General features: G+C 39.9%; 1 protein-coding gene and 2 long non-coding RNA genes across 3 annotated transcripts in view; 2 read left to right on the forward strand and 1 right to left on the reverse strand.

Annotated features, from left to right (window-relative positions):
* The window catches only part of LOC120853954, a 78,802-nt gene extending 64,778 nt beyond the window's left edge, over positions 1-14,024 (forward strand). Inside the window, exon 3 of the long non-coding RNA XR_005718890.1 lies at positions 13,950-14,024. This is a non-coding gene — a long non-coding RNA (uncharacterized LOC120853954). The remainder of the gene's footprint in view (positions 1-13,949) is intronic.
* LOC120853953 lies at positions 13,939-22,317 on the reverse strand. Its single transcript, XR_005718889.1, has 3 exons — positions 21,884-22,317; positions 21,259-21,648; positions 13,939-14,024 (listed from the first exon to the last, which is right to left on the reverse strand). It is a non-coding gene; the product is annotated as an uncharacterized LOC120853953 (long non-coding RNA).
* Positions 22,318-22,418: 101 nt separating this feature from the next.
* Positions 22,419-23,874, forward strand: part of AGPS (alkylglycerone phosphate synthase) — a 131,523-nt gene continuing 130,067 nt past the window's right edge. The window contains exon 1 of the mRNA XM_040227698.1: positions 22,419-22,705. Coding sequence (XP_040083632.1) covers positions 22,446-22,705 — 260 coding nt within the window. The 5' untranslated portion in view covers positions 22,419-22,445. The remainder of the gene's footprint in view (positions 22,706-23,874) is intronic.

Raw genomic sequence — 23,874 nt, forward strand, 5'->3', positions numbered from 1 at the left:
TCATATATAGAGAGTGTCTTTTTGCTCACTTACATGATTTAAGCTAAGAAAAATGTGTAAATTATTAATCCCAGAGGTAGATTTTTTTACTTCACTCGACAGGTAAAAGGTTATTAATTTAACTTTCTTAATAGTGTACCCAATCCTTTTATCATAACACACAAAAAGGAGAAGTATAAGCCTTTTGTATGTGAGAAACAAGAAAAATGCAACTGTAAACATTTTTCCCCCAAGCTGGGTCTCATGCAAGATAGGGGCTCACACTCAGCCAGATTGTTTCCTTGCTTCAGAAACTATTAATGATGTGAGTGTGTGTGTGTGTTTGTGAGAGAGAGAGAGAGAAGGAATGGGATCTTTTTCCTCTATGAGTCAGCCTGGATATATATATTTTAAGGTGTTTTTCAGATCCACCACCACCACCACCAAAAAATCCTATGAAATCTCAGAAAACTTAAACTCTGAGTTTCTTCCAAACAGAGGAAATATGGAAAATTTTAATCTTTCAATACCTATTTGATGCATATGTTTCTTTCCCCTCTTGCCCTTTTCTGAACCCCAACCGCCCTCACCGTATCAGTTCTATGCTGCTAATCAAAATAAGAAATCCATCAACAGCATCTACTTTGTTACTTTTCAGCTTTGCCCAAATATTAGCAATTAAAGTCCCAAGAAGCTGTGCCAATTGCTCATTGACATTTTAAAATTTAATAGATAGGTAATACATATTGTAAAACACACATTTGCCCCACGAGTTTGAGCAGGCTTCAGGAGTTGGTGATGGACAGGGAAGTCTGCCGTGCCGCAGTCCATGGGGTCACAAAGAGTAGGACCCAACTGAGTGACTTAACTGATTTCATTTAGAGTCTGAAAAAATGCAACCATAAACATTTTTCCCCAAACTGGGTCTCGGGCAAGATAGGGACTCACACTGAGCCAGATTATTTCTCTTGTTCATTTACAAAATGTTTATTTCTTGCCATCAAAACTGCCCTCTTTGGTATTTCTTTCTCCAGGGGCCATGTGGAAGACCAGAACGTACCCAAAACACAATAGATTAGTAGGTCATGACTTCAAAGACCTCTTATGGAAAAATCACTTCTGAAAACCACCTCTAAGTAACTCTGATTACTAAGAGGCCAAAGGAAGGCCTTCCTTCTCATTCTCCCTATTTCTCTGGCTTCTCTTTGCCCCTTTCTCTCCGCCTGCTCTGTCTTCCATCTTTCTTCTCTCTCTTCTTCCTCCTCATCCTTTCCCTCCCCGGTCCCTCCTTTTCTTTTTACCACTTTTTCTCCCTGTCTTTCTCCTTGCCCATTACTGAACTTAGTGATGAACCAGATGGATGGGCCTTTTAAGACTCATTAAAGATCCTAGTTCATAACCCTTGGGGATTATGCCATGAGACTGTGTGAAAATAAATTCTTTCTCAAGGTTTGTGCTCAAGGATAAGTGCTAATGTAAGATAAAGGTGCCTAACCAGCAAAGGATGGCATCACCGACTTGATGGACATGAGTTTGAGCAAGCTCTGGGAGTTGGTGATGGACAGGGAAGCTGGTGTGCTGCAGTCCATGGGGTTGCAAAGAGTCGGACACGACTGAGTGACTGAACTGAACTGAACCAGCAATGTGTTATAGTGCACACTTTGCAGATGTGACTGAGGGGGCTTTTGTCTAGTCTGACTTTCAAGGACTACTCCTGAAGCATTCTTGGTGGTTGCTGCCACACATCTGAATTTAAAGTTGCAAGCTCAAGATTTGGTCAGAACAAACAGACAGGTTTGGAACTTATTACAAAGCAGTGAAATTATTTTCTTTTACAAATTTGTTACTTTTACGTTTCGTTACATTTAAAATAGACTTTCAGGGTCAAGAGGGATATGTGAGGCAGTGTGTCAGTGAGACTGGGAGAGCATTGTATGTCAAATACAAAGACAGTAGTAGAAGACATCATGTAAAAAAGAAAATAGCATCGGTGCCGCAGGGACTTCCCCAATCATCTTGTCCTAGCCATCGAACGTAGAATACTTCTGCTCTAATTTCTTGCAAGGCTAGATCAAGGCAAACTTGAGAAAAACGTGAAGTTTGCTTTTGCAATTGCTTCAGGTGCTATTTCCCTGTGTATAACTTTAAACCTTTCATATACCCCTTATGCAATCTCTTATTCACCTTAAAGGGCTATGTCAGTGACTCTACCCAACTCCATGTCCTACAAGTAACCAAGGTTTTTTATTTCCTCTTCCATCTTGGTCTCATTGCCAGAGAACTCTGCTCTGGTGCTTGGCAGTATCATTCTATTGCTCTGATCATAATTAGTAGGCCATATTATCTTTCTATTCTTTTTTTATGATGAAATTGGGATGTGTTTGTGATACTTTTTCACTGTCTCTGTGAGCTGGCAACTTGTGTGAAATCTTGAACTGTTACCTTTAGGTGATAACACCCAAGTCCAGATATTCCCATGTGGTGAAACTCTGTGGCTGCTGCTGCTGCTGCTAAGCCGATTCAGTCATGTCCGACTCTGTGCGACCCCATAGACGGCAGCCCCCCAGGCTCCCCCGTCCCTGGGATTCTCCAGGCAAGAACACTGGAGTGCGTTGCCATTTCCTTCTCCAATGCATGAAAGTGATAAGTGAAAGTGAAGTCACTCAGTCGACTCTCAGAGACCCCATGGACTGCAGCCTACCAGGCTCCTCTGTCCATGGGATTTTCCGGGCAAGAGTACTGGAGTGGGGTGCCATTGCCTTCTCCAGGTGAAACTCTAGGCATCTCAAAATCTACACATCTGAAAACTGAATGTACAGTTTTCCCCCAAGCTAGCTCTTCGTTTTGTGCTATGTCAATTCATTTCTTGATGGACTAGGCTTGAAATTTGCTCAGTTTTATACAACAAGATCTAGTTTACATTTTCCCAGTGTCCTCAGATATCTCTAGTTTCCTCCATCAGAGCAAATCCTTCTGTACCCTGTCAGCCTTTGGTTCATATCTATAGGAGAGAAACCACCTTCGTGGCACAGCAGGTGGGGGTGGGGTGTCACAAACCACAGGAATTGAAGTCTAATACAGCATGTGTCTCAGCTTTAGCGTCACTCGCTGACATGTCCCTAACTGGCTCTCTTTCCCATTTCTTCACAGCTGTTTCAATGGGTGCCCCATTCCTCATCTCCCTTATCTTGCCACTACTCTGGCTCACTCTCAGGAAATAGCCATGTCTTCTACTTAATTCTGAAAAGTTGAGAACATTTAAGGGAGAATTTCCTTCCTAGAGAGTTTTCATTAGGCAAGAGACTCCCTTTTTTTTTAACCTGACTTTACATCCTGACTCTACTACATGACAAGATACTACTCTCTTTCCACATTGCAGTTTCTTCATCTGCAAAGTTGGGATAACACTAGTGCTTATGCTGAAGGGTTATTTTAAGAATTAAATGAGACAATTTATGTAAGCCACTCACACCCGACACAGAGTAGGTCCTCAAAGAATATTAATGTTATTAATAACTTTTTCTTTCAGCCTGTCTTTTTTGCCCAGCAGAAAAGGTAGCTCTTTTATGTAGTGGCTAATGCTGCCTCACCTGTGATGCCCTCCTTCTCCATTTCTCAGTTATCTAGCCTTACCAAGCACCTTTCACTCCAATTCCCCTGTATCTTAACCTTTCCTACTTGGCTTTTTTCCCTTAGCATATAAAAGGGTTCAAATTTCCTCACTGTAAAATAACCCTCCTTCAACATTCTTAGGAGAAGGCAATGGCACCCCACTCCAGTACTCTTGCCCGGAAAATCCCATGGATGGAGGAGCCTGGTAGGCTGCAGTCCCTGGGGTCACTAAAAGTCAGACACGACTGAGTGACTTCACTTTCACTTTTCACTTTCATGCATTGGAGAGGGAAATGGCAACCCCCTCCAGTCTCCTTGCCCGGAGAATCCCAGGGATGGGGGAGCCTGGTGGGCTGCCGACTATGGGGTCGCACAGAGTTGGACAGGACTGAAGCGACTTAGCAGCAGCAGAATCAGCAACATTTTTATTCTATTCCTGTATTAATCCCAACCCTTTACAGCCAAATTTCTCAGAAGACTAATCTACACTTACTCTCTTTCTGCACAGCCTCAGGCCACTGTAATCCCCTTCCATCCAACATTCCCTTGATGACTTTCTTGCCAAGGTCCCTAGTAAACACTTGATTGCTAAATCCAGGGGTCACTCTAATGTCTTCATGTAGGGCTCTGATGTTTCTGGTCAACTCTTCCTTGAAACTCTCTCCTCTCCCTCTGCCCCTGGTTTTCCACTCTGTTTTGGGATATCTCCACATCTCTGGCCAGTTCATCTTAACCTCCCTGTGGGCCACACTGCACTTCAATGTTGGTATTCTCCTTTTCCTTGGCCCCAGTCCTCTGTTCGTCTTCAGTCCCTCAGTGATCTTACCCATTCAGAAGGTTTCAATCACCACTTCTCTCTCAATAACTGGGGAATCTGTATTTCATGCCTGGGGTTTCCCACAGGTTTCTTTAGACAGTGTGCTAATAGGCTTTGTGATTGACTCTTTGGGAAAGGAAGTGACAGGGGCCAGGGTTTCCCACATTTATTTGACCATAGCATCTTGTTTGTTTCTTCATGGAGAATTTTTCAGGACTCATGAGCTGGGAAACACAGTTTGGACAATGAAGTTCCACTCCTTACTATTCCCAGTCTAATTTAGTTTTGTTTCCTGTGGCTGCCCCAAAGCACCCACCCACACATACTTAAATTCCAAGTCCTCAGGACACTGACTCTCCTACAAGTTCCTTTAAGGCAAAGATTACATCTCTTGCAAGTGCAAGGTACTTGGTATACAGAGATTGCTTAGTAATATCTGATGAGTGAATGACTACAGAAAGGTATGGGAACCAGCCTCTTTCTAGCATAGCAGAATATTCTATGGCACATTTAAAGTGTTAATAATGGGCTAGGATTTGACCGTGAGGGTTGATCTTGAACAAGTCTTATGTGAGGGCTATAGCAGCTAAATGAAAAAAGAAAAAAAAAAACATGAAACACACTCTCCTCAAGGAAGATAAAATGAATTCAAATGAAATCACCTGGGAATACTTAATTAAGCATTGAGCTATATGTAAGTACTATGGGTACCTTGAGGTTACAATGGTCTGGAGTAGTCAGATTTACTACAGGGTAATATAAATGGTACTTTACTAAGACTATTCTGGCAGAAATGTATGTAAGAAAATTTCAAAAGTGGGAACCTGGAGAAGTTAGGTTGGTCTGGAGTCAGGAGACGTGGCCTGGCATAGGCCATGGTAGTAAGAATAGTGAGGAAAAGGCAATTCCTCTTCTGGTGTAAGTTGGTGATGGTTGGGATAGAAGGGGAAGGACAGCAGACAAGTCAGGGAGAGCTTTTGGGTTCTTTAGTAGAGAACAGTGGTAGCACCAGTCAATTTGAAAAAATCAGTTATTAATGGGCTTCTCTGGTGGCTCAGTGGTAAAGAACCCGCCTTGCCAATGCAGGAGACTCAGGTTTCATCCCTGGGTCAGGAAGATCCCCTGGGGAAGGAAATGGAGACCCACTCCAGTATTCTTGCTGGGAAATCCTATGGATAGAGGAGACCACTGGGCTACAGTCCATGGGGCTGCAGAAGAGTCAGACATGACTTGGTGACAAAAGGACAGTAACAGTTATTAGCGGTGCCACCAATATAAACTCTTGGAAGCTGCAACTCTAAAACATATTGGGAAGACTGTGAACTAATCACCTTGTGAGTTATAGACTTTGATTGGAAATTTAAAGAATATATCCAACAAGAGAGCTGATATCATTGACTTGAGAAGGCCTGTATTGTTGGTGATAATGACTAATAACTTGCATAAATTTCAGGCTAGGTTTGGTAAAAATGTTATGCATGACAGACTATGAAAACAGTAACTAGAAGTTCATGATTTCACATGAATGAGGAGTAATTCATTTTGGAATCTACTAATCCTGCTATTCTATAGCACGTCCTCTTTTTCCCCAGCCAAGGGAAAGATAATAGAACAAAACATGTCTTTGACTGTACATGTCTTCAAAATATTTGGTATTTCCATGATAATGCAGCATAGGATTTGCTGGCATTGCAAATCAACACTTAACAGAACTACCTGAATAAATTACCTTAAGGAAACAAAATCAATATGCTTTAAAACCTAGACACAGTATAAAAGTGATGTGAGAGTTGGTTTCGCTATAAACTTGGGCATTAAGAGCCCTGAGTTGGACCTTATTAACTCTCTGTCTGACTTTGTGCTCTTCATCTAAATTTCTTTATCATCATTTGCTGAACACCCCCAGGATGCTTACAGCCACCCACAACATGCCAAAGACGCAGTCCTAGAAGGTCACTTTCTAAACAAATGGATAAATGCACAAAGATGATGCTTTTCTTTTTCTGGATAAAAAAGCTGAAAGAGGATAATGAGGATTATTCATGGGATTTAGGGTAGGAGATAATCTGTCCATTTCATACAAACATGAAACTTTTTCTGAACCCCCTTCTGTTTATAATGCTGTTGTTAATTCAACTTGAATATTAAAGACATAGCTGCTAATCCCATCCCTCCCATATATAACTCTATCACAGCAAACCTCATCCTCTCAAGTAAGAAACACAGGAATACATTTGGAAGGATAATGATTCTGTGTTGAGATACTATTAAATGCCTTTCTTTTCTTTTTACAATATTTTTCTAAACCTGCACCTCTCCCTTCATTGTAACTAAGAAATAGACTCCTTGTTTCTTCTACACTACCATTTGTTGAATGTTTCAATATGATCTTGAACTCTTCTTAGTTCACCCAGGAAATTAGCAATCTCACAGACCTTGGTCACCCATCTTGATTTTGGCTTCCATGTACAAAAACATTGCATTTTTATGTGTACATGTGAGTATCTGTGTGTGCAATAACTTTTCAGGTTTGTCTAATAGGCTCAGTTCTGCCCTATTGGCTGAACTTAACCTTATAGCTAAGAAAAAAATTTTCATTACATAGATTTAGACTTGTCATCTTCAAAGGTTAAAAATATGCTTCCATGACTATCATTTAGGACATCTGTAATTTAAATTTTGGACTGACAGCTTTGGCCCACCATTCACAAAATGACCGATCAATGATGACAGTCCTTTGGACACTGGCCTTGGCTATTCACATCTTGAGCACTTGCTCTGTAGGACCTTATAATTTAAGCCAGTGCATCCCAAAGAGATATAAATAGGGGTTAGGGGGAAAACCATTCTGTGGGTAAACATTCTATTACAAAGAATTTTCAGATACTTTATAAGCTAATAGGTAATGTGACTTCAATGGGGCAGAGTTATAGTGGGAAATATTTTCCAAATTTATGATGGAAGAACCACAGAAATGTGCCCTGTACCCAGAAGAACTGCTGCTGCTGCTGCTGCTGCTAAGTCGCTTCAGTCGAGTCTGACTCTGTGTGACCCCATAGACAGCAGCCCACCAGGTTGCCATTTCCTTCTCCAATGCGTGAAAGTGAAGTTGCTCAGTCGTGTCCGACTCTTAGCGACCCCATGGACCGCAGCCTACCAGGCTCCTCCATCCATGGGATTTTCCAGGTAAGAGTACTGAAGTGGGGTGCCATTGCCTACCCCACCCAGAAGCACTAGCAGCATACAGAATTTACGCTGGAGAACCCCAGATTAGTTAATTTCCAAAGTGGCAGATTCCTGCAATCCATATTCTTCTTTTCTCTCCTTCTCAAGGGAAAATTGCAGAATATCCCATTTTCTGGAAAGTGCCTAACTGAACTTTGGGGTTAGACCAACTCTAGATAGAGTATCCAGAGAAGGCAGTGGCACCCTACTCCAGTACTCTTGCCTGGAAAATCCCATGGATGGAGGAGCCTGGTAGGCTGCAGACCATGGGGTCGCTAAGAGTCTGACACGACTGAGAGACTTCACTTTCACTTTTCACTTTCATGCATTGGAGAAGGAAATGGCAACCCACTCCACTATTCTAGCCTGGAGAATCTCAGGGTCAGAGGAGCCTGGTGGGCTGCCATCTATGGGGTCGCACAGAGTCGGACAAGACTGAAGTGACTTAGCAGCAGGAGCAGCAGCAGCAGATAGAGTATCAGAACCAGATGTACAGCTACCAATCTGGTCACCAAACAAGTTCTGGGGTAGAATGTAAGAATCCTGACCTTGAATGTAAACAGTTCCTCCTATCATGTTACATTTGTTTTTGGTGTGTGTGTGTGAGAGAGAGATAAAGAGAGAGTATGTATGTATACATACTTTACAACTGTACTAAAACATTAATTTAAAAAATATTTTATATTTATTTTCCCATTTATTACTCTAGATACCCCAACATTCCAGTTTAAGGCTAAAGCCATAAGTTTTACCTAAACCAATAAGCAATTATTGAGTCATAGAATGAGAAATGGAATGTGAAACAAAGTGAAAGTTTTATTAGTTTTTCTCCAATCATATTAAATATTTGTGGGCATTTTAATTGTGGCTTGAAGTAGACTTACCTATTATTTTTTCCTTATGTGTATTGCCTGCTATTATATTATAAAATAAATGTGTTTAGTATCGATTCTAAGAAACCATATTAACCATATTAATTAACCATATAACCATATTAATCTGGGCCAGGGATTGGTACTTTCCTAAAGAACTGATAATATGGTTTTATTGATTTTAGTATTTTTGACCTCTGGTCCCTCTGCCTTTTCTAAAACCAGCTTGAACATCTGGAAGTTCATGGTTCATGTACTACTGAAGCCTGGCTTGGAGAATTTTGAGCATTAGTTTACTAGCGTGTGAGATGAGTGCAATTGTGTGGTAGTTTGAGCATTCTTTGGCATTGCCTTTCTTTGGGATTGGAATGAAAACTGACCTCTTCCAGTCCTGTGGTCACTGCTGAGTTTTCCAAATTTGCTGACATATTGAGTGCAGCACTTTCACAGCATTATCTTTTAGGATTTAAAACAGCTCAGTTGGAATTCTATCACCTCCACTAGTTTTGTTTGTAGTGATGTTTCCTAAGGCCCACTTGACTTTGCACTCCAAGATCATGGTATGAGTGATCACACCATGAAAGTGTGGTAGGAAACCCTAAACTACTATTTTAAAAAACTACTGGTGCTAGAAATCAATATATCAGTGTGGATATAGAGATGAATACAGAGACAGAGACTGAAGTATAACTTTAATTTGGTATATATAAACCTAGGTCTAAGGATAGTTAGGACTGTCAGTTTAGAAAGTTTCTCATGTTTTCTTCAAGACTTTTAGTTGTGAATATGGTGATTATTTTCTTCCCTTGTTGACATTTTAAGTTAAGGGCAAAACCCACTGCTGTATTTTCTCTCCCTTCCACCATTATTCTTTGTTTGGGATTGTTAAGACTAAGAACAAAAAGCCAGGCTAGAACATTTGTGCCAAGACAGACTGAAGTCTACCAGGAATGCAGCTATAAACTAGGAACGGACCTTTGGCAGAGGAACGCATAACCCTATTTGGGAATGTATATATGTGAAATTTGCTCAGTTGTGTCCGACTCTGTGACCCCATTGACTATACAGTCCATGGAATTCTCCAGGCCAGAATACTAGAGTGGGTAGCCTTTCTTTCCCTTCTCTAAGGGATCTTCCCAACCCAGGGATCAAACCCAGGTCTCCCGCATTGCAGGCGGATTCTTTACCAGCTGAGCCACAAAGAAAGGTGGCGATAAAAAGACTTTAACAGAACTTGCCACCGGTGTTCCCTTCAGTTTTGAAAGAAGATAAAATCAGCAATCCTCTAGATTTCTTCATAGGGTAGTTTGCTTTTGTACATGGGGATTTATAGCATTAGGTATCTTGAAAGTTTTAAATAACCGCAAGTTATCGTTTGGCTCTCTTTGGTAATATAACCATCCCAGATGGATTAGGGTCCAAATATATTTCACTTAAAGACAACCCCTGCAAGTCCATTTTTATATATCTTATCTCTAATATTTAAGGGTATTTCTATCTTCCATGTAGTAGCCAGCTTCCAATAAGGTCCTCAGTGATCCTTGTCTCCTGTCCTCTTCCACTTAGTATAGGGGTGGTCTGTTTGACCAACTGAAGGAGGCAGAAATGATGGTGTGTTACTTGCAACAGTTAGAACTGGACATGGAACCACAGACTGGTTCCAAATCAGGAAAGGAGCACATCAAGGCTGTATATTGTCACCTTGCTTATTTAACTTATATACAGAATAAACCTTGTGAAATGCTGGGCTGGATGAAGCACAAGCTGGAATCAAGATTGCCTGGAGAAACATCAATAACCTCAGATATGCAGATGACACCATCCTTATGGCAGAAAGTGAAAAGGAACTAAAGAGCCTCTTGATGAAAGTGAAAAAGGAGAGTGAAAGGCTGGCTTAAAACTCAACCTTCAAAAAATGAAGATCATGGCATCCGGTCTCATCACTTCATGACAAATAGATGGGGAAACAGTGTCAACAGTGACAGACTTTATTCTCTTGGACTCCAAAATCACTGCAGATGGTGACTGCAGTGATGAAATTAAAAGATACCTGCTCCTTGGAAGAAAAGCTATGACCAACCTAGACAGCATATTAAAAAGCAGAGACATAACTTTGCTGACAAAGGTCTGTATACTCAGAGTTATGGTTTTTCCAGTAATCACGTATGGATGTGAGAGCTGGACCATAAAGAAGGCTGAGAGCCAAAGAATTGATGCTTTTGAACTGTGGTGCTGGAGAAGACTCTTGAGAGTCCCTTGGACTGGAAGATCAAACCAGTCAATTCTAAAGGAAATCAATCCTGAATATTCATTGGAAGGACTGATGCTGAAGCTAAAGCTCCAATACTTTGGACACCTGATGTGAAGGGCTGACTCATTAGAAAAGACCCTGATGCTGGGAAAGAGGAGATGCTGGCAGGAGGAAAAGGGAATGACAGAGGATGAGATGGTTGGATGGCATCTCAATGGACATGAGTTTGACAAGCTCCGGGAGATGGTGAAGGACAGGGAAGCCTGGCATGCTGCAGTCCATGGGGCTGCAAAAAAGTCGGACCTGACTGAGCAACTGAACAATTCTCATCTTATTTGATATCTGAATACTGGGAAAGGTTATGCATGCTAAAATATTTTCCCCCTTTTCCTTCACACTACTATCCTGTCTAGATTTTTTGCAATCAGCATTAACTATATTTGAAATTGTAATTTAAAAGATAAATTTAAAATTTTTAAATATAAAGTTTTAATTATGGAAAATTTGAAACATATACAGAAGTAGGGAGTATATATGTGCCATCACTCAGCTTTAACATGACCAATTTTGTCTGACCTATTCTCCAAACACCTTAATGTCTCCTTTGCTTATCATCTGCATTGGGTTATTTGGATGCGAACTGAAGACATTGTCTTCTCCCACCGATATGTCTTCTCCCATAAGACAAGGTAATTTTAATAATCTTATTTCAAATCTGGGAAGCAGAAGTTTACCTGTTGTTCTCATGGATTGGTTCTAAAGAAAATGTTATTTAGCAGAAATATGTTTTTATTGCAGGCAAGTTGCATAACTGGTCATCATCCTGCACTGTATTATTTATTGAAAGGTATAAGGCATTAATAAAACTTAATTTTTATACATTTTTGTGGGGATTTCACATATTCATATGCTGAATTCTGCATTTATGCAATTTTTCTCTGACATTTTAAGATCTGCTGGGAAGCTGGAAGATCTGTAGTTTAGTTATAATAGACAAACTCCTTCAGTGATGGAGTTTCAGAAAACTATAGTTAGAACTTGGGATGGTACTTACCCTGACTTCAACATACTTGTAGTTAAGGCACAAAAGGTAGGCCAGTGCATAGTCAACGAAGGATGATTTTCCTGACCCCTAGTGCTTTATAAGGAACACTCAGAGCTAGCATGAGAAGTGGCCCATTCACTCAAATATCTTCCCCTCCCTTTTGCAGAGCCCCTGGCTGCAGCAGGGCCTATCTCTTCTTGATTATCATTGCGTCTAGTGTCGTGTTTTTCCGGCTGGTGCACTGCTTCCCCGGGAGGCTTCTTGATGTTCACCCCTCTACGAGCCTCCCGCCTGCTCTCTGGAGAATCATCCTATGACCCTACTCTATATAGACAATGTCTGCTTCTAACCTGAATTGTGATTAAATGGATGGGTTTAAAAATTGATTATGGCTCACCACAAAAATAGTGTTAGAACTGACTATAATTAAAATTCTGGTTATGTGAATTTCAACTCTGTCCTCCTCCTACCACATACAAGCAAATCAGAATATTACTTTGGATCCAGTAGGTTTGGCATTTTTTTTAAAAAGAAATGAATGTGCTGTTAGTACTGGTATTTGAATGCCTTCGAAACAGAAATGAAAAATTGTCTGACACTTTAAACACACAACTATTTTGCACACAAGTTTAAAGTAAGCTGGATCAAGGATCTATTTTGAAGACTGTCTTTAAAGAGGGTCAGACAATGACTTTAAAGAGCATATTTTAGAAAAGGACCCCTTTAACAGAATTAGTTGGCTTCCATTTAGACCATCTTCACATTCCTGCCTTGCGGTCTGGCTGTCAGCTGTTCTATACAGGCCGCTACTTTGGGATGTGTTTCCTGCTTTGTCTTCCTCTATGCGGACCTCCTGGCATTAGCCTTAGCTGTCTTCCCGTGACTTTGTCTCTTGACTCATGGATCAATTTTATTGCTCATTTCATGACCCTGAGTACTTTATTTCTTCATCTTTCTCTAGTCCTGCATTATACTGACCCATGCATAAAAAACAGAAGAGAAAGAGGTTTAAAAGAAAGAAAAAATAAGAAGGAGGGATGTTAAAAATAAGGAAAAGAGTAAGAAGAACATGAAAAAGCTACCATATATCTTGCATGAAAGTCATTTAATATGTCAACATTTAAAAAGTAGATTGCAAAACCAGATATTGCTACTTTAAATGGTAGCTATAGGGCTACAATAGAAACACTGCCTTGGTGGTTAATGTTGTTGTTTAGTTGCTAAGTTGTGTCTGCCTCTTTGCGATCCCATGAACTGTGGCTTAACAGGCTCCTCTGTCCATGTAATTTCCCAGGCAAGAATACTGGAGTGGGTTGCCATTTCCTTCTCCAGGGGATCTTCCCAGCCCAGAGATCAAACCTGCCTCTGCTGCTTGACAGGTGGACTCTTTACTACTGCTCCACCCAGGAAGCTCATTGGTGGTTAATAGATCATTTTAAAAACCCGATTCAGGGACTTTCTTGGTGTTTCAGTGGGTGAGACTCTGCACCTACACTTCGGGGGATCATGGGTTTGATCCCGGGTCTGGGAACTAAGATCATATCCCGCATGGTATGAACAAAAGAAACACAAATCACCTAGTTCAAAGTAGCTTATGTGCTTCCTCAGGCTTCAGTAGGCGATTGTTGGGGCAATGAGAGGCAGTGCCACGGTTCAGGTGGACTAAGGAGGAAATCTGATTCTACGTAAAAGGATAATGACAGAGTGACCATTAGAGGTGTGTGTACTCCAAATACACTCACAGTAGCTTCTCATACTATAATCCTATAACCCAGATCAGTAGTGTCCCCTTTCAGAAGTCAGTTCTTTCAAAAAAAAGAATGGGAAATGGTGAGTAGAGATTATGCCACCTGGGAGGGTTAAGCAGCAAATTACTTCCTCATTAAATTCTCCTGAATATGGAGTAGGAATTCCTAAAAGTGTCCGCTGTCCTAAAGCAGATTTGCCAGAGCTGAGTCTAGGACCCTGGAGATTTATGCTACAATATCCTCAAACCTGGCTGTCTCTGGTGCTCTGGAAGAGTCTCAGTGAATTCAAAGACACTCCTTTCCCTACTCCCCAAAGAATACTTTTGAACTATGGGAAAACAAAACAAAACAAAACAATTCTGATGGGAATGAATTAGCACAGAAAAGACTTGCCTTCGAGGATATCACTTGTTCCTGGGTGTTCCATCATTGTTGGCCATACACAGGAAAGCACTGATGAGGAGGGCTAAGAAACCTGGAGATACAAAAAGTTCAAATGCTAGGATTAGTGAATAAAGAATTTTGCCAAGCTATCATCTCCACAGCATTAAAAAATGACCTTGGGAACACCCTTTAAACTCTTTACCACTGATTTAAATGCACCGATATAAATAATATTGTAAGACTAACATAGGAGTGAGCCTGATTTTATAAGATAGCTTAAGCTATCATGTTACAACACAAAAGTCACACTAAATTTAGATACCCCATTTATAAGAATTAAGTTTCTATTCATATGTGAATTGGATTTGGAAATCTGATTTTAAAGTACAGGAATCACTTTCAAATGTGATTGTATGAAATTTAAAAATACGTATTTCATATAGAATGTATCAAAATGTGAAATTATTCTTTAAATATTTTTAACACCTTTGGTTTATGAATAGTGGGCATTTCATACTACTTTGTGGCAAGAGTGTTAACTACTTTTAGCATTCAGTTGTTTAGAGCTTACCCAGCAAATGTTTTAGTATGTATCTATAGAAATACTTTAGCCATTCTTAAATGTGATCTGGGAATCTTTGTTGGGTCTTCCAAACCCTTTCAGGGAGTGATCAAGGTCAAAACTATTTTCAAAACAGACTAAGGCATTATTTATCTTTTTCACTCTGATTCTCTCATAAGTGTAACATGGAGATTTTCCGTAGTTACATGGCATGTGGTATTTCAACTGACTGATTTCAGAAGCAGATATGAGAATTAAACTGTCTTCTATTAAGCAAAACATCAGTTTGAAAAAATGTAAAGGAAAGCCATTTTTCTCATGTTCCCCCCAAATATAGTTATTTTTAGTAAAATGTTTTACTTATATAAATATGTATTGGTTGATCATCATTATTTTAAAATAAATTGATAAAGAAGTATTTTAAATATTTAAAAATTTTAATTTATTATATGGTATAGGTAGATATGTAGGTATATATAAACATAAACAAAAGCTCTTTGTTGGGGGGGGCTCTCGATTTTTAAGATTTATAAAGAAGTCTTAGAGTCCAAAGAGCTTAAGTTTACCTAAAAGCAAAACTTTAAATGTTTACTGGCTTAAAGTACTAACTGATAAATAGCAAACCTTGATTTTAATCTGTTCTAAAGAAAATAATTTTTTTTAAGTAATTTTTGACTTTGGTTTCCAAAGTCCTTGCATATTTATCATTTTGCAATAAATCTGACAGGTATGCAGGTCAGAACTGATTCTTATCTAAAGAAACAGAGTTTTAGACTGCATAGGAAGTTAGTAGCAGAGCAGCTATAGAACATAAAGAACATAAAGTTTATAGAACATAAAGTACTTTCAACTCTAACCGAATAATTTGGCTAACTAATGCATTTCCTCCTCCTTTCCCTATATGAAGTGACTGTGGCATGTAAAATACTAAAATGGTATTGCGACAGAACATAGCCTGCAGCCACTTTCCCATTAAACACCTTCATTCTCAGGCTAACTCAGTGCCCTTTACTGGAACAGATAGCTGCTAACTCCTACAGACTTTTTTGTAGGAGTTTTTTATGTCTTCATCATTTGCTGTAGAGCGCTTATTTTTATAACTAGGGACAGCTTCGCAGGTATACCTGATAGGCGACTTCTGTCTGAGAATGAATTCCAGAGTACTGGTCTTTCCTGATTGTCATGCTAATTCTCTGCTCAAGAACTTAAAATAACTTCCACCAGATCAATGTTTACTCTTCTGCTAAATTTTCAATGCTCCTCAGATTTGGCTTCACATTTCTCATTCAACCTCATTTCTTTTCCCTCTAGTGTGCATTACCTTATGTAGGAGGGCTGTCATCCTTATACCAACCTCACTCTCACTTCCACAATAGCAGTTGGAGTTTACTATATTCTTGCTCATTAATCTTTTAATACCCCTGGGAAGTTGTTATTACTATTCCAACTTTATAGACAAGGAGCTGAGCCCAAAGATATTAATGTGACAAGCTTGAGACAACACATCTTTCTGATCAATGGTGGAGTCAATATTTAAACCTATGTCTGTCTGGGAATGAGGGTAATGCTGTTAGCCATTACACCATATATATCAGTAAATGAATTAAATTTAAATAGGTTAAATGATCCAAGATTTTGTGCAAAAACTTCCTAAAGAAAACAACTAAATGCTATTTACAAGAGACACATCTAAAACATATGAATACAAAAAGATTGTAAGTCATAGGATAAGGCCACCCCCTTACTCTCCACACTCACATACAAACTGTCATAGTTAAACTTTAAGACAAAAATCATTATTAGAAAGCAAGAGGGATATTTGATAATTATAAAAGGTTCAATTCATCAAGAAAATATAATAATTTTGACATTTAATATACAGGTTCAAAGTATTGAAAGCAAAGATTAGCAGTAGAAGGAAAAAGAGATAAATCCGTAATGATAGTGGGAGATCTTAACATACTTCAATAACTGATAAAGTAAGTAAACAAAATATCAGTTGGGATATAAAACAATACAATATATAAAACAATACATGAACTTGAATACTTGAATATAAAACAATACTTGAACAATACAATCATTAGATCAAATTTGTATCTGAGGAACTCTATACTCCTAAACAAGAGAGAATACAAATCATTCTTTTCAAATACAAGTGGAAACTATTTGTAACTGAATAATCATGAAAATAATGTTATCAAAACTTGAAGTTAATTGCTTATAGGGAAATGTATAGCCCTAAATGTAAATATCAGAAAAGAAATACAACAAAAGGCTGAGAAACCAATGAGCTAAGCATTCATTTTAAAAAATTAGGAAAAAACTGGAAGATAGGAAATAATATTAGGAGAAATTAATTTAAAAAACATACATATAATTGGATCAACAAAGTCAAAATTCGGTCTTTTAAAAAAGTAATAAAATTGCTAAATGTCTGGTAAATTGATTTTAAAAAAGAGAGATAGCAAAATAACCAGTATTGGGAATAAAAAAGTAGGACATTAACAAAGATTCTATAGACATTAAGTGATAATAGAAGATACTATGAAAAACTGTATATCATTAAATTTGAAAATGTAAATGAAGCAGACAATGTGCTAAAAAAAAAACTGTTAAAAACCGAAACAAGCAAATACAGAAAATCTGAGTAGCATTAAACTATTTAGTCTTTTAATAAAAAGACCTTCCTATAAAGAAAAATCTAGGTTCAGATTGTTTCTTTGGTGAACTGTAGCAAACATTTAAGGAAGAAATAATGATCAGTCTTACACAAACTCTTCTTGAGCCTAGAAAACAAAGAAGTACTCACTAGCTTGTTTCATGAGACCAGCAAAATCTGACATGTTTCTATTAAAAGAAGGAAAATAACAGATCAACCTTACTTGTAAACATAACACAAAATATTAAACAAAAATTTAATACCACTCTATATTCAATGATGTATAAAAAGGCCAGTATGTCATGATCAGGTTGGGTTCATGCCAGCATTGCAAGGTTGGCTGAAGACTGGAAAACCAATCCATGTAATTTACCACATGAACAGAATAAAAGAAAAATCCTATGATCATCTCAACAGGTACAGAAAAAAATCTGATAAAACTCATTTCCAATCATGATAAAAACTCTCAGCAAGAAAGTTAGGATTAGAAGGGGAATTCCTTAATCTGCTCAAAGGTTTGTTAAAAAACAAAATGAAACAAAAACTCAGCAACTCTGCTGAAACACTGGCAAAGTGTTGAAAGATTTCCCTTTGAAATCAGGAACAAGATAAACGTGCCACTACCACAACTCTTGAACATTGTACTGGAGGTTCTAGCCAGTTGACTAAAACAAGAAAAAGAAGGATGGAAAGGAAAAATCAACTGTTACTATTCACAAATTATATGATTCTATGTAGAAGATGGAAAAAAATAAAGAGTAGCTAAGCCAGTGTGATACTGGCATAAGGTAGATAAACAGACCAGTGGAATATAATACAGAGCCTAGAAACAGACTAATGTTATGTCAACGGTTGATTTACGACAGAGGTGGTAATGTAGAACAAGGTATTTTCAACAAGTAGTGCTGAAACAACTGAATACTCATACTGGGAAAAAAAAAAAAGAAACTCGATTTCCACACCATAAGTAACAATCAATTCCAGGTAACCTGTAATTATAAATGTGAATGGAAAAACTCTAAGGCTTCTAGAAAGTAATACAGGAGATCTATCTTTATTGTTGTTCTTTAGTCACTAAGTCATGTCTGACTGTTATGACCCCATGGACTGTAGCCCACCAGACTTCTCTGTCCATGGGATTTCCCAGGCAAAAATACTGGAGTGGGTTGCCATTTCCTTCTCCAGGGTATCTTCCTGACCCAGGGATTGAACCTACATCTTCCACGCTGCACGTAGATTCTTTACCACTGAGTCACCGGGGAAGCCCAACAGTATATAATTATATACCAGAGTTTATTTTACAATTAGTAGAGTTGTTTCCAGTTTGGGACTGTTTTGGGTAAGACTGCTATAAAATGTCTCTAGGTGGACATGTAGATGAATTTCTGTAACGTACTAATCTAAGAGTGGAATTTCTAAGTCCTCAAGTATGCATATATTTAATAGATAATAAAATGCCAGGCTTTTCCAAAAGTATTATGAAAAGTGAAAGGGTTCGTTGCTCATTCGTGTCCTACTCTTTGTGACACCATGGACTGCAGCCCTGCCAGACTCCTCTGTCCATGGGATTTTCCAGGCAAGAATACTGGAGTAGGTAGCCATTCCCTTCTCCAGGGGATATTCCCAACCCAGGATCAAACCTGGGTCTTCTGCATTGCAGGCAGATCCTTCACTACTATGCCACCAGGGAAGCCAAAGGAATTGTATAAAACCTATTCCAGCAGCTAAGGAGAGTTCCCATATGAGAATTCTGACATGTTATTGTCAGTCTATTTAGTTTTAAATAAATAAATATGGCAAGTATCCTATGAAGCTGGAATAGATTTTGTACAATCCCTTTGGAAAAGTCTAGTATTTCATTATCTATTAAATGTATGCATATTTGATGACCTAGAAATTCCACTCTTAGATGGGTATGTTACAGAAATTCATCTATATGTCCACCTAGAGACATATGCAAGAATATTTATAGCAGCCATATCCACAACAAAAAGCAAACTGGAAACAACCCCATTAATTGTAGAAAAAACCCTGGTATACACATTCAATGGAATACTATACAGCAAGGAAAATGAACGTATTGCAACTACATGCAACAATATGAATAAATCTCATAATGTTGAGTGAATGAAAGCAGACACAAAAGAACATACTATATCATACTATTCATATAAATGGAAAAAAACAGGAAACATATGCATGCTTTATTGATAAACATAAAAAACCAAGAAAATGTGTATCATAAAACTCAGGACAGTGGTTACCTTTGACAGGTAGAGAGTGTGAACTGATTGGGAGAGGGCATAAGAGGGACTTCTGGGGTGCTAGCAACCCTCTATTTTTCAATCTAGATGGAAGTTACATGGGTTTTTGATCTATGATAAATTATACTTTGGTTTACTTTTTCTCATTTCCTAATAAAAATGTATAAAATTCAAGAATTCCTTTACTCAAGTATCACTAATCAACTCTGAAGATAAGCAATGAAAGTCAGTGCAATAAAGAAATTTGGTGCATGTTTCAGGAGTTAATTTCACCTTTTTGTGCTTCATATTAGAAGAGATGTTGTAAACACAAATAAAGGACACTATCCATGGGGATCTAGGTTATTAACGGCCACATGTTCCAGGACTCAAAAGGAATAAGTTTGTGGAGATGGCCCTGCTGAATGTGATTATCACTGAGGTTTTGCCTTTGGAGGGAATCTCAATGGACCATTGTTGTTCAGTCGCTCAGTCATTTCTGACTCTTTGTGACCCCATGGACATGCCATGCTTCCCTGTCCACTATCTCTCAGTTTGCTCAAACTCAATGGACCATGCCTCATGTGAAATATCTGTTTCTCTTAGGAAGGATGAAATAAGTAACAAGGCACTCTGCTTGAGCTTTGCTCTTGTGAGGAGGGGTTAGGAAATCCTTCACCGATGTAACCTACATCACACTTATTTCACTTAATAGTATCACAGTTTCTTCCCCACATATATCCCAATTTCTAACTAGCTAATTTTACCATGTAGATGAAGCATAGGCTTAAACGCTTTTGTATCTCATAGTACATGAATTAGTTATGTTATAGGCTCTCACCAAGTGTTTTTACTGCCTACATGTGTTTCATTACTGTGCACATATTTGAAATATATATAATCAGTTTTTCTAATGCTATAATAGTTTACACCAAAACTATAATTTTGGTTTACATCAAATTTTCCATCACCTAAGGTTTTTATTATTGTTGATATTGGCAAAATTTATAAATTTTGTCTCCTGAGAATTGGCAAGAAGCATGTTCAAGTTCAACATGGAAAAGACTGTGGTAGTCAGTTAACTACATTTACATTTAAGGCATGACAATTAGTATCAGATTGAGCTCTCTGGGACTCAAGCAAAAATTAATAGACCTGTGCTATTCCAAAAAGATTCTGAGGGAGTTGTTGCTTATACAGCATTCTGGCAAGAAATCTAAGACTTTTGGAGAAGGAAATGGCAACTCACTCCAGTACTCTTGCCTGGAAAATCCCATGGACGGAGGAGCCTGGCAAGCTACTGTCCACGGGGTCGCAAAGAGTCGGACAGGACTGAGCGACTTCACTTTCACCAAGACTTTTACATGATTGCAAGCAAACATGCTACTTGGTGTTTCAGTACTGTTCTAGAAACATCTAGAAGGGTGTGAGAAGCTCAAAGACTAGAGTTGCTGAATTCTCAAATGTAAGGAGTCTTTTTCCTTGGAGCATTCACAGCAATTTACTCCTGCTGCTTCCTTTTCCCACTCCTAGTCTATCTCAAAGAGACAGTGGTTAGAAGCAGCAGCTAAACAGGAGCGGGACTCAGTGATTCTATAGCTAGACTGGATGTTTAATGCTGAACTCTCTCTTTAAGATTTGGTGATCAGGCATACATATCAAGTCCTCTTCACTGTTTACCTGAATTTTCTCCAAATTATTAAATGGTTCTTTCGTATTGGTCAAATAACTTCTGGAATATCTTAACTCTTTTGCAGAAGACTGTGTTAGCAAGAAGGTGGGTATTCAGAAAGGAGGTGAACTCACTGGACTCAGAAAGCTTATGGTAACGCCTTCTCTTACCATTCCCAAGACTTACGTTTAAATTGCACCTTATGCGAAAAGGAACTCTTAACTTCTGACGGTTGAGGTCTGCAAGGTGGCTTATAAAAGTCTATCTGATTAACTGGCTGAAAATGGCTGTGGAGCACAGTCCTACTGACACAGCTCTAATTTCACTAAGTGCCACTCTCCAGAAATGAAGCCAATTTGTAGATGACTGAGACGTCTTAAGAACAGTTGTTGGGTAATTTCATCTTTGGGTTTCCCAGGTGGCTCAGTGGTAAAGAATCCGCCTGCAAATGCAGGAGATGCAGAGTTGATCCCTGGGTCAGGAAGATCCTCTGGAGAAGGAAATGGCAATTCACTAAGCATTTTTGCCTGGGAAATCCCATGGACAGCGGAGCCTGGAGGGCTACAGTCCACGGAGCTGCAAAAGAGTTGGACAGGAGTTAGCGACCAAACAATAACAGTTTTATCTCTAGCACCAGAAAACTTCGGCACTATTAGGAAAACGAAGAAAAAGAAGGGCGCAACACCCAGTAACCACAGAGAGAGAACCTAGGTTGCATCTCAGCGTTAGTGTTTACTAGGTGCACGCCTTTGGGTAACTTAAGTGTCTCCGAGTCTGTTTTCTCATTTCAGTTTTTCCAAAGCTTACTTACTTGAGATCTAGCATTGAGCACAGTGCCAGGCTCGAAGTAGGTGATGAGAAAATAATAGGAATTTGCTTTGATGGTTATAGGCAACCAATCAGTTCTGAGTTACTTTTAGTGACCCCCGCAGCGAAGGAGAGCAGAGTTGGGCCCAGGAAATGATGGCGTTGAGTTCGCTCGTCAGGTGCCCAGATGGTCCGAGGCGTCTGGTCCTGAGAGCTACTCTGGAGGCTCAGGCCTCACCCGAGAAGACCACCCAGCGCACTAGGTCACCTCGGGGAGAGTTTGCGGTTTGGCTCCAGTTATCTAGCATGACTCAGGCCGGGCCAATCCCGGGACGGCTCGAACTCACCTGCTTGACAGGTGTCAGCGGTCTGGGGCGTGACCGTAGAGGCGGGCGGCCGCGGTGGGCGGGAGCTGAGAATAAGTAGCTCCAGGCGCATGGCACCAGCCGCTCAGTCGCCGCGGTGGCTGCCGGGATGCGCCGCAGCGAATGGTCGCGCCGGGCGCCGCTCTGAGTGACCTTTCACCCGAGCCCAGCGGCCCCGGGCGGCGGCACAAGGCGGAAGCCATGGCGGAGGCGGCGGCTGCGGCGGGCGGGACGGCCGCGGGCGCGGGCGCGGGCTCCTTGTCCGCAGCGGACCGGGACCGGGATCCAGAGCGGGACCGCGCCGGGCGGAGGCTGCGGGTTCTTTCAGGCCATCTGCTGGGCCGGCCTCAGGAAGCTCTGAGTACCAATGATTGCAAAGCGCGGAGAACCGCGGCGACCGCCACGGCGGCGCCCACTGCCACTCCCGCCGCGCAGGAGTCGGGCACCATCCCCAAGAAGCGGTGAGTGATGTCTCTGTTGAGCCAGCCTCTGGTGAGGGACCAGGCCGGGCCTGTGCTGCGGGAGGGCACGGGGGAGGTGGGAAGGGAGGTGACACGGGAGAGGGGAAGGCATTCCGGTCCCTGAAAGTGCGGACCATCTCTTTTAAGAGAGCGTAGATGACAAGCGGGATGAAATGGGTTTGGATCACTATTTGAGAGTAATAAACCTGAAGAACTCTTACTGGGGAAGGCTTTCGGGGACCTTTTTTCTTGGATTCAAAATGCCAGAAATTCATTGTCTGTCTTGAATTAATACTTAGGAAGCCAGCGTCTTCGAATAAATAGAAGGGGCTTAATTATGATCCTCCAAGGAAATTTAAGTTTGTACCAAATGATGGATCTCTTCAAATTCGCTCTAGCTTGGGTGTGAGTTGGCGGTTCCTGGAAGAAGGTGCTGCTGCTGGTTTCTGGGGTGGATTTCTGCTTGCTTAGGGGCATGATCTTTGAGGGAGGAGGAAATCGAGGGATGGGAAGAAGCAATAAATAGAAGACACTGCTGGTGACTTAGGGTGTAGGTGGTAGCTACTGAGCTCTGGTGTAACCAAAAGCTGAAAGATCCTTGTTTGTGGGTGAGGTTGTTTGTGAGATATCTTAAGACTTTTTGGAGAACTGTTAAGCTCTGAAGCAAGCCAGTAGGTAAAGCTGTTATTTGAGATATGGCTTTGTCAGCACGGATAAACTTTGAAAGTGAAAAAAAAGTTGTTCATGTTTAATATGTACTTTCAGTGTCAGAGATTGTGCTAAATCTAGTTTCTTTTACTCCTCGCCAAACTGTGAGGTAGGTGCAGTTATCTTTCATTTTATAGATGAAGGAATAAATAAGATTTAGAAGCCTGCTCTAGGCTTGGCAGGTTCACTGTGTGGCAGGTTAGTGTTCGAAATCTGGCCAAGTTGACTTTAGGGCCAAATTCTTAAACTGTACTGTTTCTGATGAATTCATTCATTAATTCAATATTCATTAGTCCTGCTGCATACTCACTGTACTAAGCATGCAGAGATTTTAAAATGCAGTATTTACTCCTTAGGAACTCATAACCTAAGAACATAAAGTTATAATACAGTATGGTAAGAAAGTTAGCTGATAACCAGAGCAAATAGTCACTTAACCCAGTTTTGGGTATTTATTTATT

The sequence above is a fragment of the Oryx dammah genome, unplaced genomic scaffold, assembly GCF_014754425.2.
Source record: "Oryx dammah isolate SB20612 unplaced genomic scaffold, SCBI_Odam_1.1 HiC_scaffold_27, whole genome shotgun sequence".
In the NCBI taxonomy this organism is placed as follows: Eukaryota; Metazoa; Chordata; class Mammalia; order Artiodactyla; family Bovidae; genus Oryx; species Oryx dammah.